This window comes from Sardina pilchardus, chromosome 17 (assembly GCF_963854185.1).
Source record: "Sardina pilchardus chromosome 17, fSarPil1.1, whole genome shotgun sequence".
Classification (NCBI taxonomy): Eukaryota; Metazoa; Chordata; class Actinopteri; order Clupeiformes; family Clupeidae; genus Sardina; species Sardina pilchardus.
In genome coordinates this window covers 30,303,009-30,321,745 of record NC_085010.1, presented here as the reverse complement: position 1 = coordinate 30,321,745, position 18,737 = coordinate 30,303,009, and the positions used below count along the sequence as shown (strand labels likewise).

The following is an 18,737-nucleotide window of genomic DNA, read 5'->3' as shown; positions in this document are numbered from 1 at the left end:
TTCTTTACTGATCTCTGGATGGGGCTGGACTGGGCTGGACTGTGTAGTGGTCACACTCACAGGGGGTTGGGTCGGTGACCGGCCAGAGGTGACCAAAGTGGGTGGGGAGTGGGTGAAAGTGTCCTGGGTGCTGTGAGGGCATCTCATTTTCACAGGTGTCCTCACACCTAGGGGGGCAATCGGGGTCACAGCAACCCAACAAGGGGTCAACGGGAGGGGGGGGGGGGGGGGGGGGGGGGGGGGGGGGTTCAGGGCAGACAAAAACACATCATGTCAGTCAACCTCCTACACAGAGATTACAAGCCAAAGCCTAATTTTAACATGTGATGCAATCCACACCACATTACACTGGCTAATCAGCACCACTGAAAGGAGACTAAAATACCACTACAAACCCAACCCGATGGCTATCACTAGATGACACAATATTATTCTTAAAGTAAAGCTTTACTTTTAGGGGGCCAGCAGCTACTGTATAAAAACCCCATTAGGATGTAGTGTGTAGCCGTCTACACTAGTTTGTGCAGGGGCACACAGGACACTGAGGGATGTCTGTGTTGCAAGCCTTTGTGTGTTTAGGTGCCGTTCAAGTGTAATCACATTCCTGGCTGCGGTGACTGATGGCTGAGAAACATGGCAAAGAAAAAGGCTGATTGTATATAGCCAGTGTTCAGCGGGGGAATATTAACCAGGCTTGTCTTTCTAAACCGGTAGCTAATTGCAGTTTTCACTGGGCGCGGGTCCCCAGCGTCCTCTGTTCGGCGGCAAAAGTGCACTTTGATTAAATTCAAGCTGTAGGCAAAGTCGAAAACAATCATGTGCACTGGGAGTCGTCTGCACTCAAAGGCAGAAGAAAGCGAGCATCACCAAAGTAATCCCCTCTCCCTCTCTCTCTCTCTCTCTCTCTCTCTCTCTCTCTCTGTGTGTGTGAGTGTGTGTGAAAGAGAGAGAGAGAGAAAAGGACAGAGTTAAGAGAAGGAGAGAAAGAATGGAGAGACAATGGCAGAGAGAAAGTGGAAATGTTGAGAGAGAGAAAGCAATACCATACAGATGAGTGCACAGCATGAGTCACAGAGTATGCACATGTTTGTCTATAGAGTATGTACGTATGCATGCCTATATTTACAGTATGCTAGGAGAGAATTTGGGGAGATGGAAGGTGGGGGGGGTGGATAGTGTCTCATCCATCAGGAATGTCTTGGGCTTGGCTGATGCCCTGACACTGCTGTAAAAAGTGCAAAACTCTCAAGGGTAATTGCAGCTCCAGAACCATGGCTTGTTTTTACAGGCTGCTTGGACACAATCTCCTAAACTCCTTTCCCTCTCACTCCCTCCACCCACCACCACCACCACCACCTCCACCTTTCCTCACCTTACAGCCAATTAGGCGTCTTCTCATCCAGCGCAGCCAAATCACCTGGTCCCATCTGCTGTATGGGCCTCTTGCTCGTCCACCGACTCTAATTCATCACGGCCACCACGCTTTCCTCCTCCCCCATGAAAACAGATGCATAAATAAGGGCCATCTATGAATATGCAGCTCCTCGCTCAATGAGAGTGATCATCCCAGGAGTTTCCCCTCCAGAACAGAATGGCTAATTTGATATATAGATTTAATGTAATGGCGAAATCTTAATTATAGTTTCATTTTTGTGCTCGACTGGCTCTCCGGGCCGCGGTGATGAATCAAACATAACGCTCGCCCGCAGTTCTTTTTGCTCCACTTTAATTGTGTTTTTCTGACAGTGAAGAAGTTCCCCCGGTCTGGCTTTAATTACATAGATCTTGGCTTAACTACTGGCTGAAACATATTGATTACTGTAAAACACACAGACGCTTAGCCGTGAGTGGGCCGGAGACTGAGCTCCCCACAGGCTAGGCAGCCATGCTGTGGTGCGTATTATTTTCTGAGGAGTGTGAGTGTGAGCTGTTTGTGTTTGCCGTGAAGCTGCCTCTCTCCTGCTCCCCCCCCCCCCCCCCCCCCCCTTATGTATCTCCTGCATCCCTGGTGAACTCAGGCAGTTCAAAACATAGTGCTAAATATGACCATCGCCTGACATTCTTTGACGACAAGTGACACAAAGAGGATGCCAATCTCGACCGCAAGTGACAGTCAAGCAATAGACACAGTTGTAAAAGCCAACTACACATCAACACACACATACACAAACATGTACACACACACACACACACACACACACATACAGTACACACACTCACATTCATAGGCACATTGCCGCAAGCGTAGCCCCCAACCGTTAAGACTCCTGACAGCCTCTCCCTAACAATTTGGCCGTAATCAATGCTGTGTGCCTCAGAGAGGGAGTGAGCTGCAGGAAATAAATGAGAACAGTGGTCATGGCAACGGTAGCTGAGCAAATCCACTTCAGCTATGCACAAAGGATCCTCAACAGACAGTTGTTACTGACCAAATATTGACCAGATAAAACCCATAGGGCCATATATATATCATAGATATATCATACATATTACATAATGTATTCATATTATGTTAACATACATGGTCTTCAACATCACCCTCTTGACATAGAGTTGGTCTACCCACCTTGACCGACATCTCAAGCAACACTATGTCTGTATCTCTATGTTCTTGTTTTGAATTTGACACGTGGAACTATGTTTGTGTTCCTTTGCTCCAACATGGAGGAAAGCATTGAGCGTGACGCGTGTCAGGGAAGAGAAGAGAGGAGAAGAGAAGAGAAGGATCAGAGGCTGCGGGTGAGAGACAGGGTCTGAGAGACAGGGCCTGAAAAGCCGTGATGAGAGGTGATGTCTGGCAGCTCAGCGAGTCACTCTGCAACAACATGGACACGCTCGGGGCTCCTTTCTGCGGCTTTTTGTGGGCAAATGATGTGTGCGTAATCTGGTCATGCGTTTCACACTCAGTCATGCATGTGTACACCCACACACACACACGCACGCACGCACGCACGCACGCACGCACACACACACACACACACACACACACACACACACATATGCAAGCAGACAAATAAATACACACATACAGTACACTCAAACAGTCATGCAGGCTGTCAGCGTGCAGTTCCAGGGATGCCTGTGGAGTAGCTGAGTGTAAATGCTGGGCTGATTTATGCCATATTAAATGCCACGAGCTAACCTCCGTTTGATTAGGGCCCATACTACAAGCCTGCAAGCACGGGCAAGTCAGTGCTGTACACACAAAAGCATACCTGCACTCTGAAACCTGGCAGGGCATTCTGGCATCCCCTCACCAAGCTAATACAATAGCCAAACAGAGAGAGAGAGTGCAGACTTGCACATCATTCCTTTGTTGGTGGTGTAAGTGTGCTAAGTGGGATACTGAATTAATCAAGTAATTAAGTTGTTATTCATTGGCAACAGGTAGTACAACAGGAACACGAGCAGGTTTCCTGTATTTGCAGCCTGCGTTGACATTTTATTTTTGTCTCTGTTGATTTGTCTCTACTTGCTGAAAGTGCTTTCCTCTCTGAATGACCATCCACTGTAACCTTGCACACACTTCCGGCCAAACAAAAGCCCAAACCACTCGTGCTCCTCTGCAGTGTTTTCCACCCTCTACTTATAAAAGAGAGCTAACCGTAGCATCTCCTGGCACCATGTGGGCTTAGCGTTGTCTCTCCAATCGGCTGCCACGGTCAGTTCCTCCTGTCCACTCACTGCGGCTCCACCTCTGACCCAGCAAAATGGCCACTCTGGACAGTTCCCATCGCCGAGCCCCAGAGGCTAAACGAGAGAGCAATTCTCCTCTGCGGACTGGAGTGCCCTCCTGATATAATTCCCCAGGGCTGCTCGCTACTGGAGCGACCAAAACAACCGGCCATTAGCCTCGACGGGAGACGAACATTGAGTAGGCCTACAGCTCTGAAGACCAGACCGAAGGGCTCACTCACATCCTGTTCTTTTTTTTGCCTGCCTGCCTGCTCTCTTGATCTGTGAAGGACTTCCTCTAAACACACTGCCTGCAATCAAGTTGATTTACTGTCAAGCTAGGCTACCATAAACCCAGCACTCGGTAAAGGCCGTATAGTTCTGAGTGTGTGTTTTTGTGAATGCCACCTCATTGGTCTCTCTAGCGCACACGTCATGGTAAATGTTGTTTATTTGCATCTCACTCTTGCCTGTATTGAACAAATCCCTGAATAAAGCGCGAGGAAGAAGAAAAACAATCGCTTTAAACAAGTCCAACACGACCCAATAGCCTAATGAGCCACATCTGAGTGTCGCAGGGTAGCCTACACAAGCAAGGTCCTAATGACTACGTGTTTACTGTTAATGAGCCCATAAACACTAACTAAAAGTGGCACTTGTGTGACCGACCTTAAACCAAGGGGGCATAAAACTTTCGGTTGCTACCGCTAGCGGCTCCCACTCTGAACTAAGACCCACTGAACCACAGTCCTGTCTCCTTGGAGACGCTAAATGTTCAACAACTGCTATAAACATCCAGGGCACGACTGCTCAGGGGTCGCTCTGGCTTAATGAAACAGTAAAATACCTTTGTGGACTGTTAGATAACCGGCCAACACCGGGGAGCTAAAGCTAACTCAAAGACGATCAGCTCTCGTCGTAGGAGGAGAACGTGCGTGGGTACACGAGAGAAGCGGCGGCTGTCTGATGACAATAACAGGGGGAACGCTGACCAGCAGACACAGCCTGCAACAGCTCAAGAGGTCGCCGCGGCAACAGGAAACAGAAGCAGAGAGAATGTGGAGTTTGGGCCTTTGTGGTGGAGGAATGGCTTTGATGGACTTCACATCTGGAGCACTGGTGGAAGCCATGAAAGCAAGCGAGAAAGTGGACGTTTGAGCAAGAAGTGCTGGAGGAAAAGCAACACCACTGTGTCATATTATTTGCCAGATTTTGGGACTCTGGAGGGATTTTAGCAGACACATGGGGGTGTTTTGTCATTCTAACAGCCTAACCATAGCTCATTTATCACAAAATGGGCTGCCGGTAAGATTAGATGGATTGTCACGAATTTGCTGAATCAAGCTTCTGCAACAGCACAGTCCAGCTCCACAGGTGTCTGTCTCCATCTAAATCAACGTCAGGAAATTAGGAACACCTTTACTTACCTACATAACTACCTGTTGCAAAACTCCCCACGGTGCTCCACTTTTGCTTGTGTTACAAGAAAGCTCAAAGGCCCTCAGCGGTGCACGTGTGTGTGTGTGTGTGTGTGTGTGTGTGTGTGTGTGTGTGTGTGTGTGTGTGCTGTAATCTCTGGGTCTCTGGCATCCACAGGTCAGGTCAGTGAACCCGAGGGGAGCTGATCTGAAGTGGGACATGTGGGAACCTGCCCTGGGACATGCGAGCTGCAGACATCTGACAGTGAGGTGGTGGATGGGTGGGGGTGGGGTGGTCATGGGGATGGAGGGGAGGGGTGGGGTTTGCCTGGGGTGGTCCGAAACGGTGGGGGGAGAGCCGGGGTTTAGGTGTGAGGCTGGAGGATGACTAACAAGCTTACAGGACCTGACGTGACGAAACGTCTCCAGCTGGGCTGACTGAGAGAGGGCTGCAGCATGGACTGAGGGGTGGAGGTGGAGGGACAGGGGTGGTTGGGTGACACGCACGCATGTGTGTGCTCTTAAAAAGACCTGTTGAAGGCCCCAGTCGTGGCGCGACTGGCTGGGGCACCTGCACCGCACGCCGGCGACCCGGGTTCGATTCCCGCCCCGTGGTCCTTTCCGGATCCCGCCCTACTCTCTCTCCCACTCGTTTCCTGTCACCCTACACTGTCCTATCTCATTAAAGGCATAAAAGCCCCAAAAAATATCTTAAAAAGACCTGTTGAAAAGCTGTAAGCTCAACTTGGTTGGCTTTCAGTCGGCTAGTGATGAATGCCCTCAATTGCTTTTTCCATAACACTGCAACAAAACATGCCTCAGAGGATCCAGAGGAGAGAGATTCCTAAAACACATAAGCGCGCATGCATGCATGACTGCACGCACACACACACACACACACAGAGGCCCCTTGCAGACCATTATTTATCCGGGCAACATTTGCTCCTCATTACCCCAGTGAACGCTACTGCAGCACCAATGATGGACAGATTCATCGAAGACGGCAATAAAAATGTGCCGTTAACCGGAGTCCGATAACATCCGTGGGCCTGGCTGTCCATCAGGAAATCAAACGGGATTGTAAAAAGCACACCGCTTTTTTATGGGCCGTGCTAAAGGCCTTGCGCTAGATCCCAGTCCCTTCTGGTCAGCATGTGGTCTCTCAGAAGCCCCTGATTTGAGAAGGCAAACCAATCCAAACAAACATGCAGATGAAAAAACATGAAAAACATTTTCAGTAGCAATTCTACAGTAACTCAATTAAAGAGCATAGCCTATTCCTCATTGTCTGGTGTTCCATATTAAAGGATTGATTAAGCTGCAAATTACGATATAAAGCAAAAGGCTGTAACAAGTTGGAGAACCCAAATAGCAGCATTCAAGAGCTGTGTATAGCACAAACACAAACGAGATCCACGAGGAATAGAAATGCAGTGATTAGGATGCTCCCCATAAATTATGTACACGCAGCGTGTGCATCGCAGCCTTCTCTAAGCGTATCAGCCTCATTATTTCCTTTCCTCCAGTGCACTTCTGTCTGGACTGTAATCATTCATTCATAGGAAAAAGCCAGACCTACCAATTTTTACTCTCCGCTGCAGGACAAGCTGATCCCGAGTGCTAATGATCGTGACCTTAAGTGAGGCCACTAATCATCGCTGCAATTTAATCTCGCAGTGTCTCCATGGAGCTATTCCAACACCTTTGGGTATGGGTACTGAACAGAATGTTTTTTTTTTTAAAGATTTACCGTTCGCTTAAGCCCCCTGGGTGTTCAGGTTTCTCTCACAAAACATTCCTATTAACAAAGACATAGGCTATGCTACGCTTCGGTTAAAACTAGCCTCGTCGCCGACACAATTTACTCTTTACTCTTCAAGTGAAGATGTTCATAGCAAGACTTGACAGTATCAACTGAACGCCAGACGTTAAGAGTTAATGGTCTTTTACAACATTTGGGGTACGGCATTAAAGTTGAATTAAAAAGTGTCTGATTAAAGAGAACACTTTTGAAGATTTACCATGTGCTCCCCACATATTGGGGGCGCTTACATGTAGGCTACAGTATATTGATTCGAGTAATTACACACCATTAGCAGTTCATTATTCAAGGCAATATCTCTAATTAAAAAGAGCACAACACTGACACGCTGCAGAGGGGAGGAGAGGGGGGTGAAACGTAGAGGCAGCAAATAAGGGAAGGAGGGAAATGCTGCACGCCTTAATTAAAAAAGAAGAAACTTTCTTTCACCGGCACGACAGGGAATTAATCTGCGGTCCCTGGAACAGTTAAGTGGAGTCAACTCAGCTCTGTTTCCAAACTGAGCAAAGAGAAAATGTGGTAGAAGGGTTCTGTTGCCAGGGTTACCCACCAACGTCAAGGAGCCAAGAGACAAGAGTAGGCTACACACGTTTAATATTGAGAGTGCATGACATTTTAGAAAAACTACACAAAAACGAATACTTCACATGCACTTCACTAAATAAAACTTGCATATTTATATATACATGTATATACACACACACACATACTGTATGTAGGCTAAGAGCAGAGTATAGTGGTAGTGGTAGGCCTACAGTATGTAGCCTAAGTGCAGAGTATAGTGGTAGGCCTACAGTATGTAGCCTAACTGCAGAGTATAGTGGTAGGCCTACAGTACAGTATGTAGCCTAAGAGCAGAGTATAGTGGTAGGCCTACAGTATGTAGCCTAAGAGCAGAGTATAGTGGTAGTGGTAGGCCTACAGTATGTAGGTTAAGAGCAGAGTATAGTGGTACATACAGTATGTGGGATGTTGATGCTGTGTGTGAGAACAAGATTTATTATTCTCAAGTCAAAGTGGTGAGATAGTGATACTGAAATACGATTTGAAGGTCACTCAAGACAAATGCTAAATTCCCAGACCTGATCTATCGACTGTTGGTGTGTGTACGTTCAGTGTGTGTGTTCACAAGTGTGTGAATGAGAGAGAGCATTTTGAAAAAAAAAAAGCAAAAACTTCTAGTCTATTTTTAATGCCGCATGTTTAAACTATGAAACTCTTCTGGACGTGCAAAAGCGTGACAACCCCCCCTGAGGCGTAATCCTTGGGAGGAAGCGTGTCGTGCGGACGCATCCACTCAGGCCTTGCATTAACATCACACCCGAACCCATTCATTAATCAGCCGCGCAGAAGACAAGCTGCAACCCATTCCCTTATTTATAAGACCTTAAGAGTCGAGCAAAACAAAGTGGGCCAGACTACCATGCATACTATATACACATCCAGCTGTTCTGGACCGGCTGCTGCCGCCGCTGCTCCTGCTGCTGCTGCTGCTGCTGCTGGAGATGGTGTGAGGGGATGAAGGTGCTTCTTCTCTGGGGTTGAGTTTCAAAGCCCCCCTGATAAAGTATCTGCACTTCAAAGGCCTTAAGGGGCCAAGGCAACTCAGCAGCAGCTGACGCTGTTTTAAGTGGGGCATCAGCGGACTGAGCCTTTGCCTTGCTCTTGTCTGAGCGGAGAAAAGGCTTTGGTCAGAGAGTACAGGGGGGAAAAAAAGTTAAGAAGACAGGGACAGCGGCCACCCACTGTCATTAAAAAGTGTGTGTGTGTGTGTGTGTGTGTGTGTGTGTGTGTGTGTGTGTCATGTCAGTGAACACAAGACAGATTCTGTTTCACTTTTAACAGATTCCTATGTTTCTCAGGGCTTCTGGTCGTATATTTCCTTTCTGTTCAGTAAAGGCTGTCAAGCTTTTTTTTTTTTTTTCCTCCGGTTACCCCAAAGGTATCCAGTATTCCCACGATAGCCTTAACCTGGTTTGGAGTAATCTTTGAAAATCTCTTTGGTCTTCCAAGAGAGCACCTTCTTGCTACAGGACTGAACACTGTCAGTCATCAGTTTTATAGTCTAGAAAGTATGACCCTCACTACATATCGGCACGTACAGTAGCACGCAGTGTAAAAAATGGATATTCACATGATGCTCGTCATCTAAGCCAATAGGCCTATATATCTGCCACAATTAAGGCCTACATACAAAACGTATTCTTTGACTTCACAGTAAAGAATAGCAGTCCTCCAAAGATAAAGGGTCGAAACATATTCTGAGATTGACAGTGACACGAAACACTGACTATATCTCTGACACTTTCCAACAGATACACCACCACCACATTTTCATCTAGCCCTCCCTTCCGCAAGACATTTGAAGTGAAGAGTTATACTGTTCTTACTATATGACATTTTTAGATTCTTCAATTTTCACTTCCTCAGTGAACTTGGTTCACCATCTGGAAATAATACTTTTGTTGGATTGCTTTCACTTGCACACCTTGATAATCTATTTAGATTTAGCATATTGCAATCCTTAGAATGCCCGGGAATCTAATTATTGATTCATTAAAAACCTGCAGTAGAAGGATTTTACAAGAGTGTTTTGAATTCAGCTAGACTCAGATCATGTGATAATTGTTTTGCCTGTATCTGAAGGTAAGATTTAATAATGATATAGACATTTTTAATCCCTCTGTAAAATGTGTGGATTTGTAAAGATTTGCAGCCAGTGAATCTACCTCCAGTGTTATGGAAATAGTGGACTTGTAATGTCTAAGAATGTTATCTGTACTCTGCGCAATGACAATAAAGCAGAATCTATTCCAATTTCATGATCAACTGGGTCCCAGCAACTGGGAAGACAAACGCATTCCAAAGAATTTAACACGGACCATATCCCAACAAATTACTCCAAAAGATATCATCACAACAAAAGCTGTGTCTCAATCAGTTTAATTATCAGCAGAAAACATTTGTGTTAGTTAAATTGTGCGCAATCATGAATGCCTCAATCTAGATTAGCCAATCTAACATTCCTGAAGTGCTTTTCAAGTCAACAAAGCAGTATGCTTGCATGATGTCGCAGCATAACAAACACACTTCACTTAAAATGTGAGAGATATATGTATATCACTCCTATACATATAGGCTAGTATATACTGGACTGGATAGATAGATACATACATACATACATACATACATACATACATACATACATACAGTACATACAGTACATACATCTACACACACACACACACACACACACATATTATATTATGAGGAGAAATATTTCCTCCAACTCCACATCAGTGTTGGAGGGCAATGGGGGAAGCAGAGACAGCTAATGTATGGAGGGCAATGGGGAAGCAGAGCCAATTAATGTATGGAGGGCAATGGGGAAGCAGAGCCAGCTCATGTTTGCTTACAGCTCATCCTCAGCTGAGGAGAGCAGAGTCAGACAGCGTGCAGAGCAGGGCAAGATGGCCACCATGATCACGTGTGATTTAGCGCTGGGAATTCCACTGACATTCCAGCCACAGTTATGGGTGATTAATGCACCCTGCTTTGCTGTCAGCTTTATAAATGAATGGCATTTAGACGCTAATCAGAAGGGTTACACACAGATTTATGTTCCGCTGGTATGGAGTTATGACAGCACATGAAAGCGGACAGAGGATGATTCTCTCTGCTGATGGCTTGTGTGCACAATGCGCACACATACACACAAAACACACACACACACACACACACATACACAAATGTGCGTGCAAGCAAGAAAACACAGTTTCACACATCCTTATCATACCTGTACACCCCCACAACACGTTCAGATAAGCCTGCATGCAAACACATACAAAACTACAAAAATATTCACCACATGCACACACACACACAAACACGCACACAAACAGCCATGTATGGCACATTTACAAGGCTCCATAAATACATCACATCATCAAAGCCAGACAATCACAGTGGTTTCCTGCGAGGAGCCTACAGTATGGCCCCCACCATATGCCAACTGACGAATCAACCACGCCGCCATATATCCGTCATCTGTGCCGACGCTGTCGGGAAGATTGCGCAGGAATATGGCTTCATACACAAACAGTGCCTCAGTGCTCATGAGCATACTTTACAATCCAGATGTGGGAGCTCATGTGTTTGCGTAAAACAGGCTAAGTGTGAAGGCCGCCTCTCTCTCTCTAAGTAGGTTAGGGCCACAGCCAGAGCCACAGCCGGAGGCTGCGCGGGCCTGTCTTGTCTGAAGCTGCCTCTGAATTATTGGATCCTTGCAACATCTGCCGGTAAAGGGGGTTATGACATTGATGGATGGCCAGGTGTCTGTGTGAGTGTGTGTGTGTGTGTGTGTGTGTGTGTGTGTGTGTGTGTGTGTGTGTGTGTGTGTGTCTGTGTGTGTTCGCCACTACACAGATGCACACATCGACTCACAAAGGAGTGAATGAGCACAACCAAGGTGTGCACAAACACACACCTTGCACACATGCATATACACAAACACACACACACACACACACACACACACACACACACACACACACACACACACACACACACACACACACACACACACACACAATCCAATAGGAGTATATAAATACTACACATGCACACAGACACCCACCTACACACATATAGAGTATAAACATGTAGACACACACACTCACACACACACACACACACACACACACAGAGAAGCGCAAATGGGAGCAGTGGGAGACGGCAAGGATGTGTGGCGATTGCATTAACAGATGCTTCTCTCAACATACTCAGTCATGACAGCAGTTCACACTCCGCTAGCTCTCCCGGCCCGCACGTGTACAGGGCTCTAGCACTCACAAGTGATTACTGCAACACTGTGTGTGAACTACACAAGATGCCTGCCATCTATCTTCATGACAGGGACAGTATGTGCAATTACGCACAACACACACACACACACACACACACACACACACACACACACACACACACACACACACACACACACACACACACAAAACACAAATCAACACTCACACTCGCACATGTATGATGCTAACGATGATTGATACAACTCACGTAATCGGGTCTCACGTAATCACTATAGAAACACATTTTTCTTTAAGTGAACATGACATAAAGATCCAGCTTCGCTCAATTGCTCATTGTCTTTGACTTACATTATACACTGTATGACAGAGGCGCTGTTCACATAACATTGACATTTACACCGTGACATTGCATTATTGAGAAACCTTAAGGTATTCAGTCATTTTTACAACATTTCCTAGACGACCAGTTTGAAGGGCAGAGTGGGAGAAATTATTCACAGTCTGTACCTTCTGATGTCTTTGATGCGTACAGTAGCCATAGCAATAACACAATAATGCCAAACAGACCTTTCTAGCACCTGCAGTTGTAGCATCTGTTAAAGCTGCACGGAAATCTGTGTAAATACCTGCGAAAAATGTTGGATTTTTACCACATTTTTAGACACAGTAGCAGCTCTAGGACCAACACCTCACGTCCATACAGGATAAGGATGAGGAGTTAGATATTGTTTACACAGATACAGATCTAAAGAATGTAGATGTTCAGCCGTGAAAAGTGTCTACACGGTGAAGATGACCACACACATGCAGGCAAACAGCGACCTGTGTGTGCATGCTGAGCTTCAGTAAAGACAGTTGACAGCGCTCTGTGAGCTCATGGGAAAAGCATGCACATAGAGTACATGACACACACACACACACACACACACAAACACACACACACACACACACACACACACACACACACACACACACACACACACACACACACACGCACACACACACCCACAACGAGTGAGAGAGAGAGAGAGAGAGAGAGAGGGAGAGAGAGAGAGAGAGAGAGAGAGAGAGAGAGAGAGAGAGAGAGAAGGTAACCTCAGACACACTAGGTATAAAAAGGGAGAGGCACAGCAATTTGTTAAAATGAAAGGAAATTTAAAGTCTTGCACTGATAGTTGCAGTCCTGGTTATTTATTACAGTACCTGAAAGAGTAATTGCTGTGGAACTTCCCCTTACGGCACAGTGTGCAGTTGAGTTGTGTGTGTGTGTGTGAGTGTGCGTGTCTGTGTGTGTGTGTGTGTGTGAGTGTGCGTGTGTGTGTGCGGGTACGTTTTTTCGTTTGACCCACCTGCTCATTTGAAACAGTGCCAACCCCCTACGATTTAAAACTAGGCTGCAACACACCTCCACTAAATGGGCCTGGCTGAGACTTTGCTCCAACTTTATTTCAACAACAGCAGCGGCAGCACACTCACATTACTCCTCCTATCTCGTCTCTAAACTACCTCATAACTTCTGACTCCCTCCGGCCAGTTCAGTTCCGCGCGTGCATTTGTCCTTGGCCGGCCCCCCCGGGGGCTTCCTGTCTAGCCGTCGGCCGGCTGGCTCTGGGCGGTAGCGGTAGCGGTAGCGGTAGCGGCAGCAGGGGCCGGCTCGGCGGTCTTGCGGCCGCACGGGATGGGGGGCAGGATGGGCTTGGCGTTGGAGCCGGGCCTGGTGGGGTACGGCGTCACGGTGGGGGACAGGTGCTCGGGGACGGAGCCTCGGGGGGCGGTGGGGGTCAGACCGAACTCAGAGGGATCTACAGCAGAGGATCACAGTCTCAGATCACAGATCAGTGACAGACAGCGCTAGCATACACGTCTCCTCAACAAAACACAAAGCCCTCTGCCCCTACAACATAAAAAAATAAAGGTGCTTAAATGGCTCTTTAAATCTCTGGATGGTTCCTTGGAGAGTCAAAGCTCTGTGTTGAACCATTACATCAGAGGAAAGGTTGCTGCGATGGTTTTTTGAAGCTCTGAAAAAGGTTCTGCTTTGGCATCGCTCTGAAAAACCGCCACTGGCCCCATTATTTTTTAGAGTGTACAACATAAAAAAGGAGCATAAAATGTATAGGATGTAGGATTTCTAAGATAAAGCTACATCAGTATATTGACATAATCAAATCATACAGGTCTAGGGAGCCCATATCATTTTATTACCATAGGTCTCATAAGGCCTTTGCCCTCCTATAATACCAGAAACTCCAGCCCAGTGCTGTTCTTGTTTCTTTTGAACCAGTGTATGGTGCAACAGGATATCATCACATGGGAGCTCAAGTTAATTTGACGATTTGACTCACAAGAAACTTTGCAGACACCCCAGTTCTAATTAGCGTCCTAACCTTCAGCATAATAGGGGCTAAATGGCAGCGCCACTGTCCTACTTCCTCCTGACCAAAGCTTTTTGGGAGAGCGCTGACATTTATTGGACAATTACCCAGGAGCCACGGGGACAAAACCAAGGATTTGAGAAAGAATCTTAAAGCAGGGCACCCCCTCTGAGAGAGAGAGAGAGAGACAGAGAGAGAGAGAGAGAGAGAGAGAGAGAGAGAGAGAGAGAGGGAGAGAGAGAGAGAGAGAGAGAGAGAGGGAGAGAGAGAGAGAGAGAGAGAGAGAGAGAGAGCGGAGGAGTGAGGAGAGGACACAGGACACGAGGAGGACACGAGGAGGACGCTGCTGACCTCGGACGGCGTCCAGGTCTTGGTGCGCCAGAGCGGAGATGTCCAGCGGCTCCACGCCGGCCGGACCGGAGCTCACGTCCGAGCCCCTGGCCGCGGGGCTGCCGGCCGAGAACGCACCGGCCGAGCTGCGCATGGACAGGCCTGAACTGGCACGGGACTCCTCCGAACTGGAGGGACGGAGAGAGAGAGAGGGAGAGAGAGAGAGAGAGAGAGAGAGAGAGAGAGAGAGAGAGAGAGAGAGGGGGAGAGAGAGGAGAGAATGAGTGTGCATGTCTGTCTAAATGTGTGTGTGTGTGTGTGTGTGTGTGTGTGTGTGTGTGTGTGTGTGTGTGTGTGTAGGGAGGTCAGAGAGGGCAGAGAGGGTTTCTGGGAGCGAGAAGGAGACAGAACAACACTACCACACGACAGCAAAGTAAATCAAGACATCAACAGACTAATAGAGCCATAGAAATGTGCAGAGCAACAGATAGAGAGCTGCAGCAGAGGTGGGTAAGTGGCTCAGAACAAATCTGACGTAGGAAAGGACGCTGTGGCTCACCGGCACATCCTCCTCTTCCCCACTCTTACGGCTGTTGTCAGGAAAACATCGGGCTGCGGATCCAAACGATGACAGAGCACGGCCATAATCTCATCATAAAACCCCCCACTTCCCTATCTATTATCTCAGCCGCCTCGTGCCAACTGCGAGCGCGGAGCGAGCGAGGAGGAGGAGGAGGAGGAGGAGGAGGAGGAGGAGGGCTGAAGTGCCTCTCTCCTGCATCTGTGGCTTGTTAGACTCTATTAGGAGTTTTTAAGAAGCACTCTCATTGTTTCGTCGACAGCCAATTAGACACAGAGCTTTAGCGGAAGGGACCGGGGAGTGTGTCTATGTGTGTGTGTGTGTTTGTGGGTGTGTGTGTGTGTGTGTGTGGTGTCTTTATTGAAGTATGCCACGATCCTTTCTCGTAGCGCTCTTCCAAAGCGGGCGAGAGTAAATGGCGACGGAGCAGCACCTGCCCAGAGGACCCTCCCCGAGTGGGCTCCATTAGGACACAACCAGCGCTGAGACTCCGAGTCATTTACACACATTTGTCTCGCTCTCGTGGGCTGCCAGTAAACCAAACGCAGAAACAAAACAAATAAATAAAATAAAAATAAAGTATTCGCAGGCCTGATGCTGCTTCCCAGCACTGATGAGTGACTCGCGTGCGATTAAATTGCCATTTCGCAGAAGACGCCACACACTACTTATAATCGCTGCAGGCTGCCGAGTTGTGTGTTGGGGAGGTGGGTGGTGGTGGTGTGTCCCAGGAGAGGAGCAAATCATCAAACTGTTAACACAATTAAGAGTGTTGTGTTTGCTTTCAGGGGCCAAACCCCAGCAGAATGCAGAACACACACACACACACACACACACACACACGCAGGCGCGCCTCATGGCTGCACACACAACAGGGGCTTCGCACTGGCGGAGCCACATCGGAACGAAATGACACAGCGGCACCTACACAACCTGGGGAGACGCACGTTTCAGCCGCCGCCCCCGCCAGCCAACCGGTGGAGCAGCCTGGGATTGTTTTTGTTATTCGATTTGTTTGTTTTGCTGGCCGAGTTTACACGCAGGAGAGGCGCAATGCAGGGCGGAGAGGAGGGAGGGGAGTCATAAATCTGAATCAGATCGAGGCCTATGATTGGCCGAGGGAGGGGAGGAGGGGTGGGGGGTGGGGGTCCCTGCTTCTGTGAGCTGAGATTTCAACTCTCTACAGGGTAAGAGAGTGCCAACATATGCACTCACATAACAGAGAAAAATGCAGAACTGGTACAGTATGTGTAAACTGCTGCCCTCTCTCATCTAGATGGAATACTATTTCAAGGAGCTTCTGAGTTTTAAGAATTCATAAATTATTTAACAATCAGTATTCAATTTGGTATTAATTAAGAAATAATGTGAATGCAATTCTTAATTTTTCAAAACAGATTGCTTTTTCTCTGTGTCTTCCCTTTCAGTATTGCCTAAGAGCCGTCCTTGTTAGAGTGCCACTAAATACAAGAGTACTGCAGTAATATGGAAGCACCAACAAGGAAAAAGAATTCATACTGTAGCTTATTAAGAGAGCATTAGCAATCAAGAAAGAAACAGTCAGACTGCATCTTCCAGATGATGGAGCTGATGGAACGAGGATCAGAGGATGAAGAACTGAGACGCAGGGGGAGAGATGAGAAGAGGGAGAGAGAGATGAGTGGAGGATGAGAGGACAGGCGTCCAGTGTTCAGGTGGACTCTCACTGACCTGCTGTCGTCGCCAGGGTCGGCCAGGTTGCCTCCTGCAAGTCGCCGAGGAGAGGCCAGTGTTGATGGAGCTGTGTGAGCACACCTGGACACAAACACACACACAGACACACACGCAAGGTGGAAAGTTAGTTGCATACTGATCAGTACTTATTCATCACTTGAATCTTGAATTAGAGGACATGGTGCCTGTGCTACCAGCCTGTGCTTATGGAGCCACCTCATAGAGTGGCGCATACACCGGTGAAATGTCACACACACACACACACACACACACACACACACACACACACACACACACACACACACACACACACAGAGTAGCACAATTGCAGTGGCCATCACACACCCATGACTCCTCATGCAGCCAGAGTTGAAGCAGAGAGGGTTAAAGCGGAGCGAGAGGCGCAAACGTTCAAACATTTCCGCGTTCTGTTTTTGCAAAGGGGAGGGGGGCGAAATCCCCCTTGAAGCAGACCTAGAAAGTGACGTTACATTCAAACTGAACTGCTTGCCAATCTGACAGAGATCGATATCCCACTATGACGACTTTGCGACACGCCTCTTAGTCTTTAAGCAGACAGGAACTGTTCAAATTTTGCTTCCATAGAGATGCATTATGTTGCTCTATCTTGTCAGTAATGAAGGATCTTTGGTTGAAGGTAGTGTATGACCCTGGGCATGAGAGGATACCTCACCCACAGGTGAGCGGCTATAAGCGACACGCTCGACCCACTCACTTCACCCTCTGACATGAGCTCAGACTGCACAAGCAAGAGGTGAGCTCGTGGAAAAGGCCAGATCAGATCATTCACTCTGACAGCTGAGAAGGGGGTGTCATGGAAAACTAATAGAAGAATCAAATAAAAGGTAGATGACGGTAAATGACAGCAATAAAGAGCCTGGAAGGAGACATGGCTCCCGCCTTCTTCATTCTGCCCTCGAGGTTCAACAACTTGCACGCACGTACTACTGAGTGTTGCTATGCAGCGTGTGCCAGCCGAACACCAAGAGCATGACTTCATGGCAAAAGCAGACGAGAGGCAGGTCAAAAGGTGGCACTTCTGCCCTCATGCCAGCCAGACTGCAGAGGGCAGACACATCTTGTGTAACAGACATTGTGTCACACTGGCAGAGAAAAGGTAGTGCATGTGTGTGTGTGTGTGTGTGTGTGTGTTTGAATGTGGTACCTCTTGAAGAGCTGAGAGTACGCTGCTGGGCTCTTCCCCATAAGAGCCTCTCGAACCATCTGTCTGCGTCTGGAGATGGAGGCCTGCTCCTGCAAACATACCAAAACAAGCAGACAAACAAACAAACAAACAAACAAACAGTGCTACTTTTTTCAATTTTTCTGTTCTGAAAAAATGCCAATGATGAAAATGACTACAGTTGATACTACAGTTGATATACCAGCTTTAACTTAACATCTGTTTCACACTATATTCTACAGTACACAATACACTCCAGATAAGGTCAATGTAATAGTAATAGCAAACTAGTATACTAGTATAGTAGTAATACGATAATAAGTCAATATAAGAGTGAATAAGAATATATGACAGTATGGATATATTCTTATGTGTATGCCATTGAAGTTGAGCAGAGTGCGCAGGTCTGGGTGGTGCCCATAGATATAGTATGTCTATGGTGGTGCCGGCGTGTGACTCACGGCGGAGGTCTTGTGGGGGGTGAGCTCAGCCTGCAGCTTGCTGCGGTAGTTGGTGCTGTGGGAGAGGGGGAGCTCCGTGTCGGGGGAGGCCGCGCTCTTGGCACTGAGCTCTGGCCTGGAGGAGGGCCACGGCTCCCTCAGCCGCTCCACCACCAGCGAGTCGCCGCTCATCGCCCCTGAGCCGCAACACACACACACACAGCAACCCGACATACAGTAGCAACCAGGGCATTCCAATTACGCTTCATTAATCCCACATTTTTCCAGACATGAAAATGATCAGAATCATGTATCTTGATAATTCATACAATTTCATGTTTAATGGCACAGTAG

The 18,737-nt window shown here is 47.5% G+C and overlaps 1 protein-coding gene across 1 annotated transcript in view; it reads right to left on the bottom strand.

The window, feature by feature from the left end:
- Nucleotides 1-13,165: 13,165 nt before the first annotated feature.
- lrguk (leucine-rich repeats and guanylate kinase domain containing) overlaps nucleotides 13,166-18,737 on the bottom strand; it is an 18,066-nt gene continuing 12,494 nt past the window's right edge. Inside the window, exons 16-20 of the mRNA XM_062518285.1 lie at nucleotides 18,405-18,580; nucleotides 17,926-18,014; nucleotides 16,737-16,820; nucleotides 14,468-14,634; nucleotides 13,166-13,543 (exon numbers count right to left, since the gene is read on the bottom strand). Of these exons, the coding sequence (XP_062374269.1) occupies nucleotides 13,329-13,543; nucleotides 14,468-14,634; nucleotides 16,737-16,820; nucleotides 17,926-18,014; nucleotides 18,405-18,580 (731 nt within the window). The 3' untranslated portion in view covers nucleotides 13,166-13,328. The remainder of the gene's footprint in view (nucleotides 13,544-14,467; nucleotides 14,635-16,736; nucleotides 16,821-17,925; nucleotides 18,015-18,404; nucleotides 18,581-18,737) is intronic.